General features: G+C 37.2%; 2 protein-coding genes across 2 annotated transcripts in view; one reads left to right on the forward strand and one right to left on the reverse strand.

Annotated features, from left to right (window-relative positions):
* LOC129271073 (uncharacterized) overlaps positions 1 to 7,912 on the forward strand; it is a 30,826-nt gene extending 22,914 nt beyond the window's left edge. Inside the window, exons 19-20 of the mRNA XM_064106208.1 lie at positions 1,317 to 1,437; positions 4,126 to 7,912. Of these exons, the coding sequence (XP_063962278.1) occupies positions 1,317 to 1,437; positions 4,126 to 4,358 (354 nt within the window). The 3' untranslated portion in view covers positions 4,359 to 7,912. The remainder of the gene's footprint in view (positions 1 to 1,316; positions 1,438 to 4,125) is intronic.
* Positions 7,913 to 12,818: 4,906 nt separating this feature from the next.
* On the reverse strand, positions 12,819 to 17,546 carry LOC129271074 (zinc finger protein 37-like). The gene is made up of 3 exons (XM_064106209.1): positions 17,429 to 17,546; positions 16,654 to 16,746; positions 12,819 to 16,171 (listed from the first exon to the last, which is right to left on the reverse strand). Exons 1-3 carry the CDS (start codon positions 17,535 to 17,537, stop codon positions 13,542 to 13,544), a joined length of 2,832 nt encoding a protein of 943 aa, XP_063962279.1. The 5' UTR covers positions 17,538 to 17,546; the 3' UTR covers positions 12,819 to 13,541.
* Between the last annotated feature and the right edge of the window lie 3,720 nt (positions 17,547 to 21,266).

The raw sequence follows: 21,266 nt of genomic DNA on the forward strand, positions 1-21,266 counted from the left end.
TGATTTTATCAAAGGCAGCCATAACTTTATTTTGGATGTCCGATTTCTATCAAACTGTCACCATTCTTATTTTTCTCTTTTTCCACACAACGTTTTATGACCAAGGCTGGATTCCCCTTTAACACTGAATATGAATATTTACCCAAAATGAATATTTTTGTCATTTTTTATGAGCACAGGCTGAAAACTGAGAAGTAGATTTATCCACAATGAGTTTTCCCCACATTTCTGGCTATCATATGTGGTTACCATGGCAATGCACTCTCTGACAAATGCAAAAAAAGTTCTTGCACATCTTTACCTCAAGGCCAATGTGTGAGCCGTATTTTATGAAATTATTGGTTCAAAACTGATGAAGTAGTTCAAATTGCAGGGTTTTTACCTAAATTTTGCCATATAATATGTTGTTACCATGGCAACACCATTTCTGAAACACACACAAACAGTGCCTTGTACATCTTCACTTCAATAGCAATGTGTGTGCCAAATTTTATGTGGATTGATTGAAAACTGATGAAGCAGTTTGAATTGTAAGTTTTTTTCCTAATTTTCACCATATAATGTTGTTACCATGGCAACAAGATTTCTGAAAGACACACAAAAATGTGTCTTAGACATCTTCACCTCAAGACAAATGTGTGTGCCAAATTTCATGAGAATCGGATGAAAACAGAGGAAGTAGTTCTAACTGCAAGATTTTTACCTTATTTTGCCATAATACACTGTTACCATGGCAACACAATTTCCAACACATGCAAAAAAATGTGTCTTGCACATCTTTACCCCAAGACCAAAATATGTACATACATATCAACTTTCAACCCCCACCACCGCCACCCTTCGGCTTGTTTAGCATCTGCATTCAGATATTTGGTGCATTGAGATGTGCGGACAAACAGAACATCTGTTCAAAAAGGGTCTGAATCCAAGAACTAAACTAATGCAAAATAATGCACTGCTATTGAGTTTTGCACTACCGCTAGTCTATATATCAGACCAATCTAAACTCATAAATTCTGACATTTTCACCCATTTTTTCTATGTTCCTGCAGCCAGATTTTTTGGAGCATACCCCATTTTTAATTCTTATACATAAACAAAGGTCTGGAGAAAAAATGCTTTTGTCCACCGTGTCCACAAGTAGGGTATTTTTGACGCCAACAGACCGGACTACAAGCCCTCTTGGTTGAAATTAAAAGCCCTCTGTTAAAATTAAAGACTGTCTTGATTTAACTCTTGGTTGATCAGTCACAATTATGTGACATGTAAACCCACTTAAAGAAATCAAGTCTATTCTGATTGCTGCATTTATATAGGCTCTACTGTCTTCAGCGTATGATCTGTACCAGGACCTAGTCTTTACCTGGGTGGATGTTGAAGAGTTCCCTAGATGGGTTGCTCAGTTTGTTCCGGTCTACTATCAAAGACTCATCTTAGGTAAGCAGAAACATTCCAATAATTGCTTTCCTGCTTTGTAAGTGGCTTGGTTATTCGCTTAATTTGTGTTCATCCACTTTGACTATTTTCTATTTGGTCTCATCCAACATATGGAGCCTACTTCGTCTATAACCAGTTCATCTACTATTCCATTTGGTCTGATTCCCTTTTAGCTCATTTACCTTTTTTCTTATTTCCTTTTAAGCTACTAGTATACCCATCTAATGCATGGACAGGTGATCTGTATGTAAACCAAATTTTCATTGAACAAAGAAATGAAATGTACAAACCAAGTGGAAATTAGACCATCTGGGTGTTAGACTACTGGTATATAAGTGGCCCATATTCTGAACTCAGGTTTTAATTAAACCCTTATTTAAATTTGTGGTTTAACTATGTATAGCTAATTGGGGCACACATCTCTATTAGTACACTTTCAATTCAACTGACATGACACTCAAATCATTCATAACTGCTGGGAATGATAACTGCAGTATTTTTTTCATCAAAGCAAATGGAAACAAAATAGTAAACATACAAAATACACAATGTAAACAGAGTTTTTGGCTCCCCATAATTTTAGCACAGAGTTAGGTCCTTGGTCTAAGAACCTGACTTCAGAATACGGGCCAGTGTGTATTAAAGGAGCGATAAGGTTGAATTAATACATCAAATGGGTTTAGCCCATGTGGTATTAAAGTATCTGAGATGTAGACGCAACTGCCTGTTAACCAAGTTAATAAACCTACGTCTCACAGGTAGAGTACGGCATTTTTGTCTCACCTGCATAGCAGTGTGAGACTATAGGTGCCGCTTTTCCGACGGCGGTGGCGGCGTCAACATCAAATCTTAACCTAAGGTTAAGTTTTTTAAACATGACAGCATAACTTACAAAGTATATGGACCTAGTTCATGAAACTTAGCCATAAGGTTAATCAAGTACTACTGAACATCCTGCCTGAGATTCATGTCACATGACCAAGGTCAAAGGTCATTTAGGGTCAATGAACTTAAACAATGTTAGGGGAATCAACATCAAAATCTTAACCTAAGGTTAAGTTTTTGAAATGTCATCATAACTTAGAAAATATATGGACTTAGTTCATGAAACTTGGACATAAAGTTAATCAAGTATCACTGAATATCCTGCATGAGTTTCACGTCACATGACCAAGGTCAAAGGTCATTTAGGGTCAATGAACTTTGGCCGAATTGGGGGTATCTGTTGAATTACCATCATAACTTGAAAGTTTACGGATCTGATTCATGAAACTTGGACATAATAGTAATCAAGTATCACTGAACATCCTGTGCAAGTTTCAGGTCACATGATTTAGGTCAAAGGTCATTTAGGGTCAATGAACTTTGGCCAAATTGGGGGTATTTGTTGAATTACCATCATAACTTTGAAAGTATATTGGTCTAGTTCATAAAACTTGGACATAAGAGTAATCAAGTATCACTGAACATCCTGTGTGCATTTCAGGTCACATGACCAAGGTCAAAGGTCAATGAACTTTGGCCGAATGGGGGTATCTGTTGAATTACCATCATAACTTTGAAAGTTTATGGATCTGATTCATGAAACTTGGACATAAAGATAATCAAGTATCACTGAATATCCCGCATGAGTTTCACGTCACATGACCAAGGTCAAAGGTCATTTAGGGTCAATGAACTTTGGCCGAATTGGGGGTATCTGTTGAATTACCATCATAACTTTGAAAGTTTACGGATCTGATTCATGAAACTTGGACATAATAGTAATCAAGTATCACTGCACATACTGTGCAAGTTCAGGTCACATGATCAAGGTCAAATAAGGTCGATGAACTTTGGCTAAATGGGGGTATTTGTTGAATTACCATCATATCTCTGTAAGTGTATTGGTCTAGTTCATAAAACGTGGACATAAGAGTAATCAAGTATCACTGAACATCTTGTGCGAGTTATAGTAGATTTCTAAGTCAGTACTGCTGCTATATTGAATCGCATGATGCAGGTGAGACCGCCAGAGGCATTCCACTTGTCTTTAATAGTGCAAGGGTACTTTTAGAAATGTAAGGTTATTTCAGATGCAGAATTTGGTTATGTCCAATATTATGTATGTGATGCACAATTCTGCATATGGCATAAAATCATGCTCTCAAATTCCATTCTAGTTACTTGTGAAATATGAACCCGTTCGAAATCTTAGATCACTTCATAAGGATTTATGTAACGTAAAAATTATGGCAAACGGGGATTTGCGCACGCAGCACCAGAACTCCGGAATAGTATCCCACTCAATTTAAGTCAAGTTGATACAATTGGGCAATTTAAATCTGCATTGAAAACATATTTATTTAACTGAAAATAATATCAAAGCATTACCAGCAGCTTTCCCTCATCATTTTCCCCCAACTTTAACTGATTGTGTATTTTTTTCTTGTCAATTTATTCAATTTTTGTGTATTTATTAATTTTATTTCTGTTTTTTATAAGTAGTTATTTGTGTGCCTTGAGTGTCATCGACAGATATGTGCGCTATACAAATCTTTAATTATTATTATTTTTTTTAAAATGCACATTGAGACCTTTGTAAGGTGTTTGCTATACAAAAACTGTTCTATTATTATTATAGTTGTCTTGGATAAACTGAAGATTGACCAGACATTTTTTTTCTATTCCTTTTTTTTTAATATCAAGAACACATAGATGAGATCACAGAAGAAATCCTGCCTTCGCTCTTTGTCTACCCTCGCCTCTGCTTGGTTAGACCCAATGACCATCGACATGCAGCATTCTTTCCTTCAGCAAAGGGGTTCTCGCTAACGTCAAAACTTGTGGGTAGGACTGTGGATAAAGATGATATTCTCTGGTTTGCCAAAAACTTTTTGAAGAATCCAGAAGAAATGTTGATGGAAACAGAACGGTTTTGAGTGATGGTCAAACCTGATGACTTTCAACTTGCATTCTTCCCTTATATAGCAAAAGGGTTCTAACATCAAAACTTGTGGCACTAGGTTTGCCAGTAACTTCTTGAAGAATCTAGAAGAAATGCTGATGGAAACAGAATGGTTGTGATGAATGGTAAAACTGGTGTGTTGGCTTCATTGGTAGAGCGTCCGTCTAACAACTGGAAGGTCAGGAGTTCAAAATTAATTTTTGATTTCACTTAAAACCCAATGAACAGCAACATGCAGGGTTCTTTCTTCCATCAAACCTTATGGGTAGGATTTTAGATAAAGATGACATTCTTAGGTTTGCCAAAACTCCTTGAAGAATTCAGAAGAAATGCTGCTGGAGACATAATAGATCTGAATCATGAATGATCAAAGAGAAATTAGCTTTTGAAACAATGACAGAAAGTAAACATTACGTCAACCCCTTGTTGGGGAGACGACCGCAGCCAGGATTAGACGATAAACAGCAGCTGTGATATTGCGTAAGAGCAGCTCAGCCTGTAATAGGCACTTCGGAATGAAATTATTGTATTTGATATTCAATCAAGTTTTTAAAGGCATATTGTATTAAGAAGTCCAATGTTAATTTGTTTTCAATTTCGTACAAAGAAAATCAGCCCCGAAATAAGGAAAATATTAAGAGAAATAAAAATGACTGCATGCGCTGGCGAGCGTGCAGGAATAGCCACACTGCGTATGTAATTGCGGTTTAGTTCTTTTCAGACCCATCGAGGTCAAGAAACACATGTATAGATACTGAAGTAACTTGCCTGTGGTGATTTAGGTTTTTCATGGTTCGAAACTGGGGTTTGCCTTCTCCATCAATGGTTTTGCCTCATGAGACGATGTGCTGTTCAGTTCAGAACACATGGTTAGGACTGAGCATGGACAGATCTGGGCATGGATACACATAGCCTAGCACTTGATTGTTGTGTGCAATCAATGCTACAAATTAATTGTATGATCAATCACTAATCTTTGGTTTCATCTGAATCTTCTATCCTCTTAGAATTCTGTCATGTTGTTTTTGAAAACTGTGTTTGCGATGTGATGTGAGAATACAATCTGAAATATTTAAATGGTCTAGATTTCTGAAATTAAGATATGTTAAACTGAGAGTACGAAGTTAGCGAAGTATATGTCTGTACAAAATGAAAAAAAAAAATCCCTTGCAAAGTAATAAGTTAATTCCTGATACAAAAGTCGCAACAATTGTAACATATAGAGCAAGCAGACTGGAAACACCGTGCTGATAAAACATGGAAATGATAGTTACTTTACTTTCATAAGATGTATAATTTTAGAGCATGGGGGTTACAAATTTATTAGCTCTCATAGGATTATCATGGATAATTTAGGGGAGAAAAATTAATGAAGGCGATGTATTTTGTACATGTTGTAATGATGGTACTTCCATCTGTTGAGATAATTTTCACTGCTATCTTCTATTTTACAATTTATTATTCCGTCCATTTTTTTAAATTGTGAAACATGTTGCATATTAAAACAGGAAATAAAGATTATGGTATTAATTGATATATCCAGGAAGTATGTTAATGAATTGAAAACAGGTGCAGATCTAGAGTCAGACTTATATGGGGCGCAAGTTAGTAAAAAAAAAGAATTAGGGTCATTGCTCATTTTATGGTGTGCACAGTGAAGGCATTCTACGGGTACACTATGAAGGCATTCTATGGAGTGCACCATGAAGGCATTCTACAAGGTGTACCGTGAAGGCATTCTACGGGTGCCCAATGAAGGCATTCTATGGGGTGCACCATGAAGGCATTCTATCGGGTGCACCATGAAGGCATTCTACGGGGTGCACCATGAAGGCATTCTATGGGGTGCACCATGAAGGCATTCTACATGGTGTACCATGAAGGCATTCTACGGTGTGCACCATTATATTTTCAAATTTTACAGGGGTGCCCGCATCTTCTGCTCCCTAGATCCACACCAGTAAAAGAAAAAAAGTTTTAATATTTCTCTGGACAAAGTACTAGATGCATAACTTCTGCTTTGCACCGAGTTTCCAGTAATAAGGAGAGTGATGTTAGTAAACCATCATAGAAATTGCAATTCATTCTTATTTTCATTTTATTAACTTTTAGCTTCTGATTCTAATTATGATGGTTAAAGGGATGCTCCACGCTGAAACTTATTTCATCATAATGGAGACACATCACATACACATTTATGAAAAAAAATGAAACAATTATGATTTCATGTAATAACATACGAAAAAGGAAAGGGGGGATGTGAAATCATCAGCCATTTAATGAATATGCATGAATACATGCCTAGAACTGTTTCAACGGAATAATGCAAATCTTTAAAATTCAATAACTTTGTTATCCAATTTTGATGAAATTTTCAGCATTTTGCTCTGTGAATTTTACTCTATTTATATGGATATAAATATCTTAAGCCTGGAGTATTTTCTTATAGGTATGCACATTCAGTAATAAGAATGAATCATCATGTACCTGATTCAACACAACTCTCTGCTAAAATGATATGAAGTAAACAAATATACAGTATAGTCTTGGTTTTTTTTTATGTATATAAAAGACAAATGTTAGTTATTATTCCAAGACAGTCACATTTGTGAGCAGCATCACAATTGGTTGTCCTTAGATCAGTTTATTTCAAACCCTGGTTCAAAATATTGGCATTATAGCTTCAGATTAAAGTTGGGAGCTATACAGTTTGTAGGCCTAAAAACCTAACTCAAAGGAGGAGCAGAGCTTTGCAGCAGAACACTGCAACAATCGCCGAACTGTGGGTGTCTGTGCAGAATTTATTTTTGTGGTGCATATATATGGATGGAAGAAATAGTACACAAATAATCACATTGCAGCGTAATTCATCTTATCAATTTCTTTATTGGTGTACATTACTTCACATAGTTCATTTCAGTATTCATTTCTCTCAAGTTTACATTAATGTATTTCAATTCACCCTAGAAAGTTACATTTAAAGGAAACTCAGTGGCAGATTCATGATCTGAAATGGAGGGGAGCAAATCGTCTCACTCTTTGAGAGATTTTAAACCAGGATTCTAAAAAAGGGGCTAGTATAGTCATAGTGGTGTCAAGGATAGACTTGTTGAAAAGAGACGAGTTTTCTTGGATGTAGCTATTAGTTGTATACTAGATGAGTGATTCTCAAATAAGGGGGGGGGGGAGGGTGGTATACCTTGCATCCCTGCCTGAATCTGCCACTGACACTTCAGCGTGTGCAATATCTATGTAATCTTTTTGTGTGTGTGTGTGTGATTCATTTTATTCATCCTTCCTATCTATATACATTGTACAATAAGTGTCTTTGTAATTATTGATAAAGGAAAATTAAAAATTGATGTCTCAATGTCAAATAATGAAACCAACCCCAGACTGACAAAAACTAATGTTATTACTAATGGCAAACCCTTTTTTCCGTTCGGGGTTGATTTCATAGGTGGGACTGTAGCTAGAGATATTTATCGATAAATAGTCAATAAATTTCCATTTCATATTTTCTTAAAATAAGAATTTGTAGTGCAGAAGATTTTGTTTCTTGTTAACCTCGGGATAAAACTTGTGGGTAGGACTGTGGATAAAGATGATATTCTCTGGTTTGCCATAAACTTTTTGAAGAATCCAGAAGAAATGTTGATGGAAACAGAACGGTTTTGAGTGATGGTCAAACCTGATGACTTTCAACTTGCATTCTTCCCTTATATAGCAAAAGGGTTCTAACATCAAAACTTGTGGCACTAGGTTTGCCAGTAACTTCTTGAAGAATCTAGAAGAAATGCTGATGGAAACAGAATGGTTGTGATGGAGTGATGAATGGTAAAACTGGTGTGTTGGCTTCATTGGTAGAGTGTCCGTCTAACAACTGGAAGGTCAGGAGTTCAAAATTAATTTTTGATTTTCACTTAAAACCCAATGAACAGCAACATGCAGGGTTCTTTCTTCCATCAAACCTTATGGGTAGGACTTTAGATAAAGATGACATTCTTAGGTTTGCCAAAACTCCTTGAAGAATCCAGAAGAAATGCTGCTGGAGACGTAATAGATCTGAATCATGAATGATCAAAGAGAAATTAGCTTTTGAAACAATGACAGAAAGTAAACATTACGTCAACCCCTCGTTGGGGAGACGACCGCAGCCAGGATTAGACGATAAACAGCAGCTGTGATATTGCGTAAGAGCAGCACAGCCTGTAATAGGCACTTCGGAATGAAATTATTGTATTTTATATTCAATCAAGTTTTTAAAGGCATATTGTATTAAGAAATCCAATGTTAATTTGTTTTCAATTTCGAACAAAGAAAATCAGCCCCGAAATAAAAAAAAAATATTAAAGAGAAATAAAAATGACTGCATGCACTGGCAAGCGTGCAGGAATAGCCACACTGGGTATGTAATTGCGGTTTAGTTCTTTTCAGACCCATCGAGGTCAAGAAACACATGTATAGATACTGAAATAACTTGCCTGGGGTGATTTAGGTTTTTCATGGTTCGAAACTGGGGTTTGCCTTCTCCATCGATGGTTTTGCCTCATGAGACGATGTGCTGTTCAGTTAAGAACACATGGTTAGGACTGAGCATGGACAGATCTGGGCATGGATACACATAGCCTAGCACTTGATTGTTGTGTGCAATCAATGCTACAAATTAATTGTATGATCAATCACTAATCTTTGGTTTCATCTGAATCTTCTATCCTCTTAGAGTTCTGTCATGTTGTCTTTGAAAACTGTTTGCGATGTGATGTGAGAATACAATCTGAAATATTTAAATGGTCTAGATTTCTGAAATTAAGATATGTTAAACTGAGAGTACGAAGTTAGCGAAGTATATGTCTGTACAAAATGAAAAAAAAATCCCTTGCAAAGTAATAAGTTAATTCTTGATACAAAAGTCGCAACAATTGTAACATATAGAGCAAGCAGACTGGAAACACCGTGCTGATAAAACATGGAAATGATAGTTACTTTACTTTCATAAGATGTATAATTTTAGAGCATGGGGGTTACAAATTTATTAGCTCTCATAGGATTATCATGGATAATTTAGGGGAGAAAAATTAATGAAGGCGATGTATTTTGTACATGTTGTAATGATGGTACTTCCATCTGTTGAGATAATTTTCACTGCTATCTTCTATTTTACAATTTATTATTCCGTCCATTTTTTTAAATTGTGAAACATGTTGCATATTAAAACAGGAAATAAAGATTATGGTATTAATTGATATATCCAGGAAGTATGTTAATGAATTGAAAACAGGTGCAGATCTAGAGTCAGAGTTATATGGGGCGCAAGTTAGTAAAAAAAAGAATTAGGGTCATTGCTCATTTTATGGTGTGCACAGTGAAGGCATTCTACGGGTACACTATGAAGGCATTCTATGGAGTGCACCATGAAGGCATTCTACAAGGTGTACCGTGAAGGCATTCTACGGGTGCCCAATGAAGGCATTCTACGGGTACACTATGAAGGCATTCTATGGAGTGCACCATGAAGGCATTCTACAAGGTGTACCGTGAAGGCATTCTACGGGTGTCCAATGAAGGCATTCTATGGGGTGCACCATGAAGGCATTCTATCGGGTGCACCATGAAGGCATTCTACGGGGTGCACCATGAAGGCATTCTATCGGGTGCACCATGAAGGCATTCTACGGGGTGCACCATGAAGGCATTCTATGGGGTGCACCATGAAGGCATTCTACATGGTGTACCATGAAGGCATTCTACGGGTGCACCATGAAGGCCTTCTACGGTGTGCACCATTATATTTTCAAATTTTACAGGGGTGCCCGCATCTTCTGCCCCCTAGATCCACACCAGTAAAAAAAAAAAAAGTTTTAATATTTCTCTGGACAAAGTACTAGATGCATAACTTATGCTTTGCACCGAGTTTCCAGTAGTAAGGGGAGTGATGTTAGTAAACCATTATAGAAATTGCAATTCATTCTTATTTTCATTTTATTAACTTTTAGCTTCTGATTCTAATTATGATGGTTAAAGGGATGCTCCACGCTGAAACTTATTTCATCATAATGGAGACACATCACATACACATTTATGAAAAAAATGAAACAATTATGATTTCATGTAATAACATACGAAAAAGGAAAGGGGGGATGTGACATCAGCCATTTAATGAATATGCATGAATACATGCCTAGAATTGTTTCAACGGAATAATGCAAATCTTTAAAATTCAATAACTTTGTTATCCAATTTTGATGAAATTTTCAGCATTTTGCTCTGTGAATTTTACTCTATTTATATGGATATAAATATCTTAAGCCTGGAGTATTTTCTTATAGGTATGCACATTCAGTAATAAGAATGAATCGTCGTGTACCTGATTCAACACAACTCTCTGCTAAAATGATATGAAGTTAACAAATATACAGTATAGTCTTGGTTTTTTTTTATGTATATAAAAGACAAATGTTAGTTATTATTCCAAGACAGTCACATTTGTGAGCAGCATCACAATTGGTTGTCCTTAGATCAGTTTATTTCAAACCCTGGTTCAAAATATTGGCCTTATAGCTTCAGATTAAAGTTGGGAGCTATACAGTTTGTAGGCCTAAAAAACCTAACTCGAAGGAGGAGCAGAGCTTTGCAGCAGAACACTGCAACAATCGCCGAACTGTGGGTGTCTGTGCAGAATTTATTTTTGTGGTGCATATATATGGATGGAAGAAATAGTACACAAATAATCACATTGCAGCGTAATTCATCTTATCAATTTCTTTATTGGTGTACATTACTTCACATAATTCATTTCAGTATTCATTTCTCTCAAGTTTACATTAATGTATTTCAATTCACCCTAGAAAGTTACATTTAAAGGAAACTCAGTGGCGGATTCAGGATCTGAAATGGAGGGGAGCAAATCGTCTCGATCTTTGAGAGATTTTAAACCAGGATTCTAAAAAAAGGGGCTAGTATAGTCATAGTGGTGTCAAGGATAGACTTGTTCAAAAGAGACGACAGTTTTCTTGGATGTAGCTATTAGTTGTATACTAGATGAGTGATTCTCAAATAAGGGGGGGGGGGGGAGGGTGGTATACCTTGCATCCCTGCCTGAATCTGCCACTGACACTTCAGCGTGTGCAATATCTATGTAATCTTTTTGTGTGTGTGTGTGTGATTCATTCTTCCTATCTATATACATTGTACAATAAGTGTCTTTGTAATTATTGATAAAGGAAAATTAAAAATTGATGTCTCAATGTCAAATAATGAAACCAACCCCAGACTGACAAAAACTAATGTTATTACTAATGGCAAACCCTTTTTTTCCGTTCGGGGTTGATTTCATAGGTGGGAATGTAGCTAGAGATATTTATCGATAAATAGTCAATAAATTTCCATTTCATATTTTCTTAAAATAAGAATTTGTAGTGCAGAAGATTTTGTTTCTTGTTAACCTCGGGATATAACCAAATGTTTTACATTGGAAATGATAGAGGAAAAGAGATAAATCAAGAGGTTAAATTATGAATCAAAAGAAAATTAGCGAGAAATAGCGGAAAGAGAGAGGGAGAGAAGTATTAGAAAGAGATAGTTGCATTCGGGGGGGGGGGGGGGGGGGGCACTCATTATATTTTGATGGGGGTGTGCCCAACGAAACCCTGAAATGGGGTCTAAGGAACTTACTACAAGAGTAAAATATGGGGTCTCTGGAACTGAAAATAAATGTGCGTCTACTATTAGTTCTTCCACTCACCACATGGTCTACTTTCATTCAGTCTAATGCCATTCCGTCTAATAACAAGTTGGTCCAATAGCTATTTAGTCCATTTACTGTGTGTTTAGACTTTAGAGTCCGATTTGAGTGAGGTGTGGGAGGTGGGGCAGTACTCTGTGACATAACAATTAATATCACCGTACTTGCTTAGGGGGTCAATTCAGGGAATATTTGTCAAGGGTACCGTTTTGTTTCCAATACTTGTTAAGGGTACGATTTCACACGCCAATGCGTGTTAAGGGGTGCATATTTAGAATATGGAAAATACTTGTTTAGGGTTCTTTTCGAAAGCCCATGGTCGTGTCTGGTATCCACTTGTCAATGGAAGTGCCCCCCCCCCCCCCGGGAGACCCTTCTGTATTTCTACTCACCGTGTGTTGATGATTTTTCAGGGAAAAGGGTTTATTTTACTTTTAGGGGCTTAATTAAAGGAAAAAATTACCTATTTTATTAAAATATGGTATCTTTTAGCATTTGGCCATTACCATATCCGGGTGGGTGACTGGTGACCCTTTCTAATAGGAACTACATCCATACCAATAAAAATCTGGTGTGTATTATTTGCCACAAGAAAGGATCACCAGTCATTCGTAATGTCACTCATAACTTACGAAACAGCTTGATGAAACACCCACGTGGATTTCTTATATGAAACTACCAATACAAGTAACCTGAAAAAGGAAACTTATAAATATATCTGAACAATTTTTCTCAGTTTACAAGAGAGGTGATCATTGTTTTCAAGACTTTACTGTACCTATTATGGTTTACACGACAAAGGAGCTTTGATCTGAATGTAACTTTTAAAATGATGAAATTGACAACTGAACCATTTGCACATTACCATTAATTAATGCTCCCAGGGGAGCGTTTCATCAACATTTTTGTCCGACAAGTTGTCAGATCTGACATCGTTCCTTAATTATCATTGGCTTAGAAGCACTGTTACTATGGCAACTGTCGGATAAAACAGGACTTGTTGGACAAAACGTCCAATAAGTCCTTTCATGAAACACTCCCCAGGTCACCATACCACACCTGAGTGCAGCACAGCATGGAAAACTCTCTTGCTGACGGAAATGAACGCCATGGCTGGGATTAAAATCCCATTACAATAACTTTGCCATGCAATGGTAACTTGCACAGGATCCTTGATTTTGATTGGCCGTTGATCAGCGTTACCATGGTAGTTACCATTGGATGGCAAAGCTACCATAATAGTAATTTCAGGACCCACTGTTTCAGAGAGTCAGAGGACAGAAACACTTTAGTACACCTAATGACAGTACAGTTGTAGTTCACTGCCAAATTAGAAGCATCCATCATCCAAACGGAAGCTTCTGAGCAATATTCAGAATATATTTCAATCTTCAAGATTAATTTGGCATGCATCTACAAAGTCACCATTCCTAGAAGCAGTTGTCCTACACTTTCACTGACACTGGGCTCAGGTACTTGATACATGCTGGCCTCAGATACTTGATAAACATTGTCATTGGTCAAGTGTTCTTGATGATGAACTGGACCATCGTTGGCAGTGTCTGCAGACCTTGAGTCTGATGGTAAAAGTGGCCCTGCAGCAGATTTATTGACTAGGTGTTCATCTTCAACTAACTTGGTGGCTTCAAGTCTTGCATTGGTGTTAATTTTTTTTAGGGTGACCTTGTGCTTTACTTCCAGATGTTTCCTGAGTTGTGGCAGGTCTATAAAACCTACAGAACAAATTTCACATTCATGGCGTTTCTTATCCTGGTGGGTAAACATGTGCTTGGTTAGGTTACCTTTGGTCAAAAACGACTTCTCGCATATTACGCACGTATGTGACCTGACGTTATTATGCCAATCCATATGAACCTTCAACTTGCTTTGATCATTGAAACGCTTATCGCACAGTGTACAAGGAAAACGCCTCAACATCGGGTCATTGGAATGGACCTTCTTATGACGATTCAGGATGGATGTGCGGTTGAATTTCTTCCCGCAAACATCACAAGAGTACTTGTAAACAAGGGAGTGGACAGTGTTAGTGTGCTGTTTCAAGATCTGTTCAGTCTTGAAAGTTGCTCCGCAAAGTTCACAAAGGCATTGACAGGCACCCGAATGGACAAGCTCCTTGTGCACTTTCAGTTGAAAAGGACGGAGGAAGGCTTTTCCACATTCTTCGCATTTACATTTCCGTCCTAGTTCATGCTCTTCTATATGCATCTTTAAATACTGGTTTCTTGCAAAGACCTTCTTACAGAGGTGGCAGGGGAATTCTTTGGTGTGAACATTTTTGACGTGATGCTCAAGAGTCTTTTTGGTCAAAAGCACCTGACCACATGTTTCACATTTGAATTTCTCATCAGCATGCCTTTTCATATGAATAATGTAATAATGCTTCGACAAGAAGGACTTATTGCATTCCTTGCAGTGATATTTCTGCCTTTTGTTTCTGTCCATATGGATTTTGATGTGAGTTGTGTATTCTGATTTATTCAAAAAAGTTTTATCACATGTACTGCATGTGAACTCCCGATGCCTGCTTTCTTTATGACAAACACGCATGTGCTTGTGACATTTACAAGCCTTTTTAAATTTCATATCACAGAGCAAGCAACTAAAAACGCTTTCTTTACTCTCTGATTTTGGACTAATGGTGGAGTTACATGTATTTTGGTCACATACCTTTCTTCCCTTTTCAATTCTAACATTCTTTTGATCAATTTCTTCACTCGGCTCAAGCATGACTTCCGGGGTGTCATCAACAATTGGGTCAGTTAAAACCTCACCTTTCCTATTCTCATTTGTAGGGCTAGAGGGGGTACATGTGTCTACATTCTCATCAGTAAATCCCTTGTCATCACTGCTCTCAGAGTTAGCTAATGAATGGTCATTCTCTTCTAATAGTCTAGCTTCACTGAGCTCATACTCTGGCCACACAGTCTGTCTTTCATTGTCTTTACATTCAGTCTTCTCTTCCCTCACAATTTCATCTTCACCAACTTCCACTATAGCACGTCTTTCACAATTGGATTTAGCATCCAAGGCTTCTAGGTTTTGATGATCATTAGAAGTACAGTTCTGTGGTGCTATATCTACATTAGAAACCACAGCTGTCTTACTAGATCTTGTCTGCCTGCTGGAAGAACTGAATTCATTCCTATCGTCCGTTTTTATTTTTTTAAGACGGACACACAGTCTCTTTAATTTAGGAGGTGCAACTGCTTTGTCACTTCTGGTTCGTTTCATTTTTTGTACACTCCCTTCACCCTTTTTCTTTCTCTCTGACACTTTTTGCCTCTTTCTTTCTCCTCTAGATTTCCTCAGGCCTTGCCGTCTGTGCGATTCCTTCTTGGATGCCCTATTTTTCAGACCTCTTTGAATTTTGGTACTTTCTAATTCTTTAAGTTTTACAATAACATCATGAGGGGTCATTTTATGATCAATGCGTAAATGCGAAATTAGCTTAAGCTTCCAGAGAAAAGACTTTGTGCATTGATCGCAATTGTACACATACTTGATGGGATCCTTAGAACAATCGTTCACTTTGTGCAGATCTAATTCCCAGGTGCTGTGTAGGATGGCATGGCAATTAGGACATGGATGTTCCTCGCTTGGTTGTTGAGTTGCACTTCTATCATCCTCCTTTGCAGTTAGTGTATCATCATCATCATCATCATCACTAGGTTCGCTCATCCATGCTGAATAATTTTCATTGTCCTCATCATCACCACAGTCGATTGGCACATCTTTGGAACTGCTTGCTTGTGAAGCAGACGTCAAGGCACCTGATTGCTCTCTGCTACCGATGTCCTCATTCTTTATCGGTGGGGGATCTGCTGTATCAGAACCATCATGTTTTGTCTCCAAACCACAGTCCATTGGCACATCTTTGGAACTGCTTGCTTGTGAATCAGACGTCAAGGCACCTGATTGCTCTCTGCTACCGATGTCCTCACTCTTCATCGGTCGGGGATCTGCTGTATCAGGACCATCATGTTTTGTCTCCAAAAGCGGTCTGTCTTCAAATTGGAAGGACACTTAGAAAGGAAAAGAAAAGAACAAATGTTTCTAAAAAGAGACCTTTCCTGCTGAACCAAACAATATTCCACAGATTATTGAATCAGTCCGTACTGGTTCAAAGATGTCGACCAGTGAGTGGCAACCTGGCTCCTCCGATGCCCCAATTTACCAAATTATGAATAAAAAAATTCTATACCTACTCCATTTTATATTTGTATATATTCTATTGATACATGCATAATTATGGCCAGTTAGTTAGTTTTAAAGTGAACATAATTAGTAAGGAAAATAATGACAACTGACTTTGTTTTGATGTACTTTTTTTATCCAAAGAAAACATGAAAGAAATGGGTCAATGAAATTGTAAATTTTGAATGAAAGATAAAATTCCTCCCCATCTAAAGGACAGTTTACTGCAAGTTTGAACCAGCAAATTTCTGTAATTTCATCTGTCAAGCGAAATGTTATATGATTTTATTTTTCTTAAACATAAACTTACCTCGTCTCTCAGATTGTATGTGATCACTGCTAGACTGAATAGTGATTCTTACAGCTCCAAGCTGCACCAAAAAAGAAACTGCTGCATCTCTCTCTGAAAAAAAAGAGAAGAAACTATCATCACATCACATGCAAATATTCTCCAAGAACGAAATAAAAAATCAGTTGCATAAAAATGTCCTGAATATCAAAAAAGCAATGCTTTGTTGAAAATTTCAAAAAGTCTACTTCATCTGTAGATGACATCCTGGTGACTATTTCAGACGTTTGTAATGTTACCCACAACTTTATGCACAACGGAAATTCTTAGGTGCTAAGAGGGATAATTTAGCGCAAGAAATGTTCACCAGTCACGTGTAGTAAAGTATTACGTTTACACCATTCTACTACAACATTACTATATGAAATAAATTGTACATGTATATATGTATACTATTTGAAAACAATTTCAGGGCTTCAATCAACCCCCTCACTTCTCTGAAGAGATGTCTATAAAATCAGCCACATTGGGAATCTGGGCCCTGTTTAATGATTAACCCATTGTAGACAAAGCCCGCATATTTGCGGACTGGGGTCTACAAAAATATTTGTTATAGCAAAATCATTTAGTCTCGAGTGGGTTAATCGCAGGGCTAACTTTAAAACTTGACTGCATTGATTCAAACGTGCAATAAATGACACAAATCAACTTCACGACCACTTATCAAGCTTTGTGATGTGGGTGGCTTTTTCATGTTTTATAGCATCACAATACAAACACAGCTAGGCAAGCTCACCATTAGTAGATGCATTCCCCAAGGACCACCTGTCGATGACCTTCTTACTTTCTGTTCTGAACTTATCGATCAGTACTTCATTGTCTTCAGGAGACACAAAGTCCCACATGGGTAAAGTGCCTGAAGTGAAAACAGAGGAAAGAGAAATTGTGTCAATAAATAGATAGGCCTAAAGATATCAAGACTTGAATGAAAAGGAAACCAAAATATAAGATGAGAATCAATCTTATCAGACAGAATAAAATGAGAGGAGCAATCTAAAACTTTATTCATCAAAATTGGTTATAGAAGAACAAAGCTATGAATCCAGTGACCGGGTAATAATAATCGTGAAGTGCTTTGAGCAGTCATAGATTAATCAAGTGCTATTCCAATCATGGAAGTTTGAAAAGTCTTGTAATTTCTATGGGGATCCTCAAATTGGCAAACGTGCTTCAAAATGACTGATTTTGCGAACAACTCTCCATTTGTTTTGCACACAAATGTGGCGCACGATATGGCGTGTCATTTGTTGCGCGATTTGGCACGTGATAAGGCGCATGATATGGCCCGTGGAAACTAAAAAAACACAAACAAAAAAAGCAGATGAAACAGAAAATAAATTACATAAAAATAAAGCTTGTTCAGATAAAATTTGTAAACCCCCCTTTTTTCCTCAACTGGACTTGAGCTTGTAAACAACAAACTAATCTTTGTTAATTGATTTCCCATTGTCATGATTCTTTCATCCTTTGTATTTTCCTGCTCTATGTAATCTTTCTTGTTTCCTTGAGCACATGATGTGGCAGGGGCGGATCCAGTCTTTGCCAATGGGGGGGGGGGGCCTGATTTTTTTCCAGCCACATTTTCCCTTATCGGCTGCTTGAAGTTGATTTCTTTGAAGGGGTAGTCCTGATAGTCACTTCTAAGCTTTATTCTTATAAATCAATATAAATATATATAATAATCTTGTAAGCCTTATTTAAATAGTGCGAGCACGAAGCGCGAACCATTTTTTACAATTTCATTATTTTGTCCTAAAATGTAAACATTCAGGGCAATGTTTGGGATCCTAAACGATATGTGTATCCAACTAAATAATCAATGTGAGTGCGAAACGTGAGCAGAAATGTTTAATATATGTTTTGATCTGATCAAAAAAAGGATCTGTCAACGGCTCCTTGCAGTTAGCCATGAAGACGTTACATATTCCACAATCAAATAATGCAGGCGCGAAGCGCCAGCTGAAAATTTTGACATTTCTACCTAAAGAATGGAAATTCTAAGCATTTTTTGTAATTGTGAGAAGGATAAGTATCGGTATATACCTAAACAATTGATGCGAGCGCAAAGCGCGACCAGAAAATTCGAGATTTACCGGTATACCTAAATATTGGATACTCTATTCATGTTTTGTAAATCATGAAATTTATTAATCTAATAAGCCTAATAATGAGAGCGCAATATCTGTTAATTTTATGGCCTGAAAACTGGACATTAAAGCACTTCTGTCATTATGAATAAAATGCATGAGTTGGTATATTTTCAACAATCAATGCGAGCGCAAATCACGAGCTGAAATTGTTGATATACTGTCATGAAATGGGGATTTTAAGTAGTTTGTTATATTAGGCTACGTAGTTTGTTAGCTTTGATCAGACCACCTTTAGAGTATGCACATGCCGTATGGAGTCCTTACTTGAAGAAACTGAAAATAGAAAATGTACAGAGAAGGGCCACTAAATTGGTACCTGAGGTAAAAAACTTCCATACGAACCACTTGTTCACTGCAACCACCCTGCCTGTGGGGAATCTACAGGTTGGGCGGTTACACTTCGTAATTCCGAATCACGTAAATTGCCTATACCTCGATGTTCGTTAATCCGAAAACGGAAAAGGGTTCGTTAATCCGAACATTTGTGGCGTTATTCCGACGGTTCGTTATTCCGAAGGTTCGATAATCCGAAAACGAAATAAGGTTCGTTGTTCCGAAGGTTCGATAATCCGAAAACGATATAAGGTTCGTTGTTCCGAAGGTTCGTTAATCCGAAAACGAAATAAGGTTCGTTAATCCGAAAACAAAATAAGGTTCGTTAATCCGAAAAATGAAAACCGGGAAAGCAGAGGCAGAGGCAAGGGGGGGGGGGGGGGGACACTGTTGCCGTTCAATTGTTATGAGGATGGGAAGGCAAGGGCGGCCGAACAAATTTTCATTCGGGGGGTAAAGCCAAAAAATGAAACACATACGTCAAAATGGGCACTTTGGTGATATTTTCACCTTAAAATTATTATCTGCTTGAAGTCATTGTGTGTTTGATAGTGATTAAGTAGAGAAAAACTTTTTTGAAGTGACTTCTTATTATGACAAAATGTATATTTAGGCTTTATTTTTCGGGAGAGAGTATAATGAGCGAGCGGCTTGGTTAAAAAAAATTTAAAGGTGAAGTTGTAAAACTCGTTTTGGGGGTCAATTATTCTTAAAATGACATTATTGCGAGGTGTTGCGAGCGTGAATCACAAGCTAAAACTTAAGGGTATTTCAATAAACAAGTGGAATGCCTCTGGCCGTCTCACCTGCATCACGCGATTCAATATAGCAGCAGTGCTGATTTTGAAAACTACTATAACTCGCACAAGATGTTCAGTGATACTTGGTTACTCTTATTTCCACGTTTTATGAACTAGACCAATACACTTATAGAGATATGATGGCAATTCAACAAATACCCCCAACGTGGCCAAAGTTCTTTGACCTTACATGACCTTTGACCTTGATCATGTGACCTGAAACTCGCACAGGATGTTCGGTGATACTTGATTACTATTATGTCCAAGTTTTATGAACTAGACCAACACACTTTCAAATTTATGGCTGTAATTCAACAAATACCCCAATTTGGCCAAAGTTCATTGACCCTAAATGACCTTTGACCTTGATCATGTGACCTGAAACTTGCACAGGATGTTCAGTAATACTTGATTACTATTATGTCCAAGTTTCATGAATCAGATCCATAAACTTTCAAAGTTATGATGGTAATTCAACAGATACCCCCAATTCGGCCAAAGTTCATTGACCCTAAATGACCTTTGACCTTGGTCATGTGACGTGAAACTCATGCAGGATGTTCAGTGATACTTGATTAACCTTATGTATAAGTTTCATGAACTAGGTCCATATATTTTCTAAGTTATGATGACATTTCAAAAACTTAACCTTAGGTTAAGATTTTGATGTTGATTCCCCCAACATGGTCTAAGTTCATTGACCCTAAATGACCTTTGACCTTGGTCATGTGACATGAAACTCAGGCAGGATGTTCAGTAATACTTGATTAACCTTATGGCCAAGTTTCATGAACTAGGTCCATATACTTTCTAAGTTATGCTGTCATTTCAAAAACTTAACCTCAGGTTAAGATTTGGTGTTGACGCCGCCGTCGCCGCCGCCGTCGCCGTCGGAAAAGCGGCGCCTATAGTCTCACTCTGCTATGCAGGTGAGACAAAAATGAAAATAAGTTTTTTAAAATCCGAGCAGATTTCTGCTGTCATTAAAAAGATGTGCATCTAACTATAGAATTAACACGAGCGCAAAACGCGAGCTTAAACATACTGACCAGAAAAGGAACCTATTAAAGAAAGCATTTAGTGACCTCTTTAGGATACATATTTCTCCAATCGAATAATTGAGAGTGCGAAGCGCAAGCTGAAAATTTGCAATATTCCAGCCTGAAAACTTAACTTGTATATTTTAAAAAGAGTATTATATTTCGAAAAACATGAAAAACAGCATATTTATTTTTGAAAAAGGAACTTTCCAATTTTGGAAAAATATGAATTTCCCTGTTTTTTATTTCAT

This window comes from Lytechinus pictus, chromosome 11 (assembly GCF_037042905.1).
Source record: "Lytechinus pictus isolate F3 Inbred chromosome 11, Lp3.0, whole genome shotgun sequence".
Classification (NCBI taxonomy): Eukaryota; Metazoa; Echinodermata; class Echinoidea; order Temnopleuroida; family Toxopneustidae; genus Lytechinus; species Lytechinus pictus.

What these genes read in the sequence shown, in the direction of transcription:
- LOC129271074 (XM_064106209.1), bottom strand. Translation starts at nt 17,537, where the DNA reads ATGTGGGACTTTGTGTCTCCTGAAGACAATGAAGTACTGATCGATAAG. An exon ending in GGGGAATGCATCTACTAATG is followed by an intron (nt 16,747 to 17,428) that starts GTGAGCTTGCCT and finishes CTTTTTTTTCAG; the next exon opens with AGAGAGATGCAGCAGTTTCT. An exon ending in CATACAATCTGAGAGACGAG is followed by an intron (nt 16,172 to 16,653) that starts GTAAGTTTATGT and finishes TTCCTTTCTAAG; the next exon opens with TGTCCTTCCAATTTGAAGAC.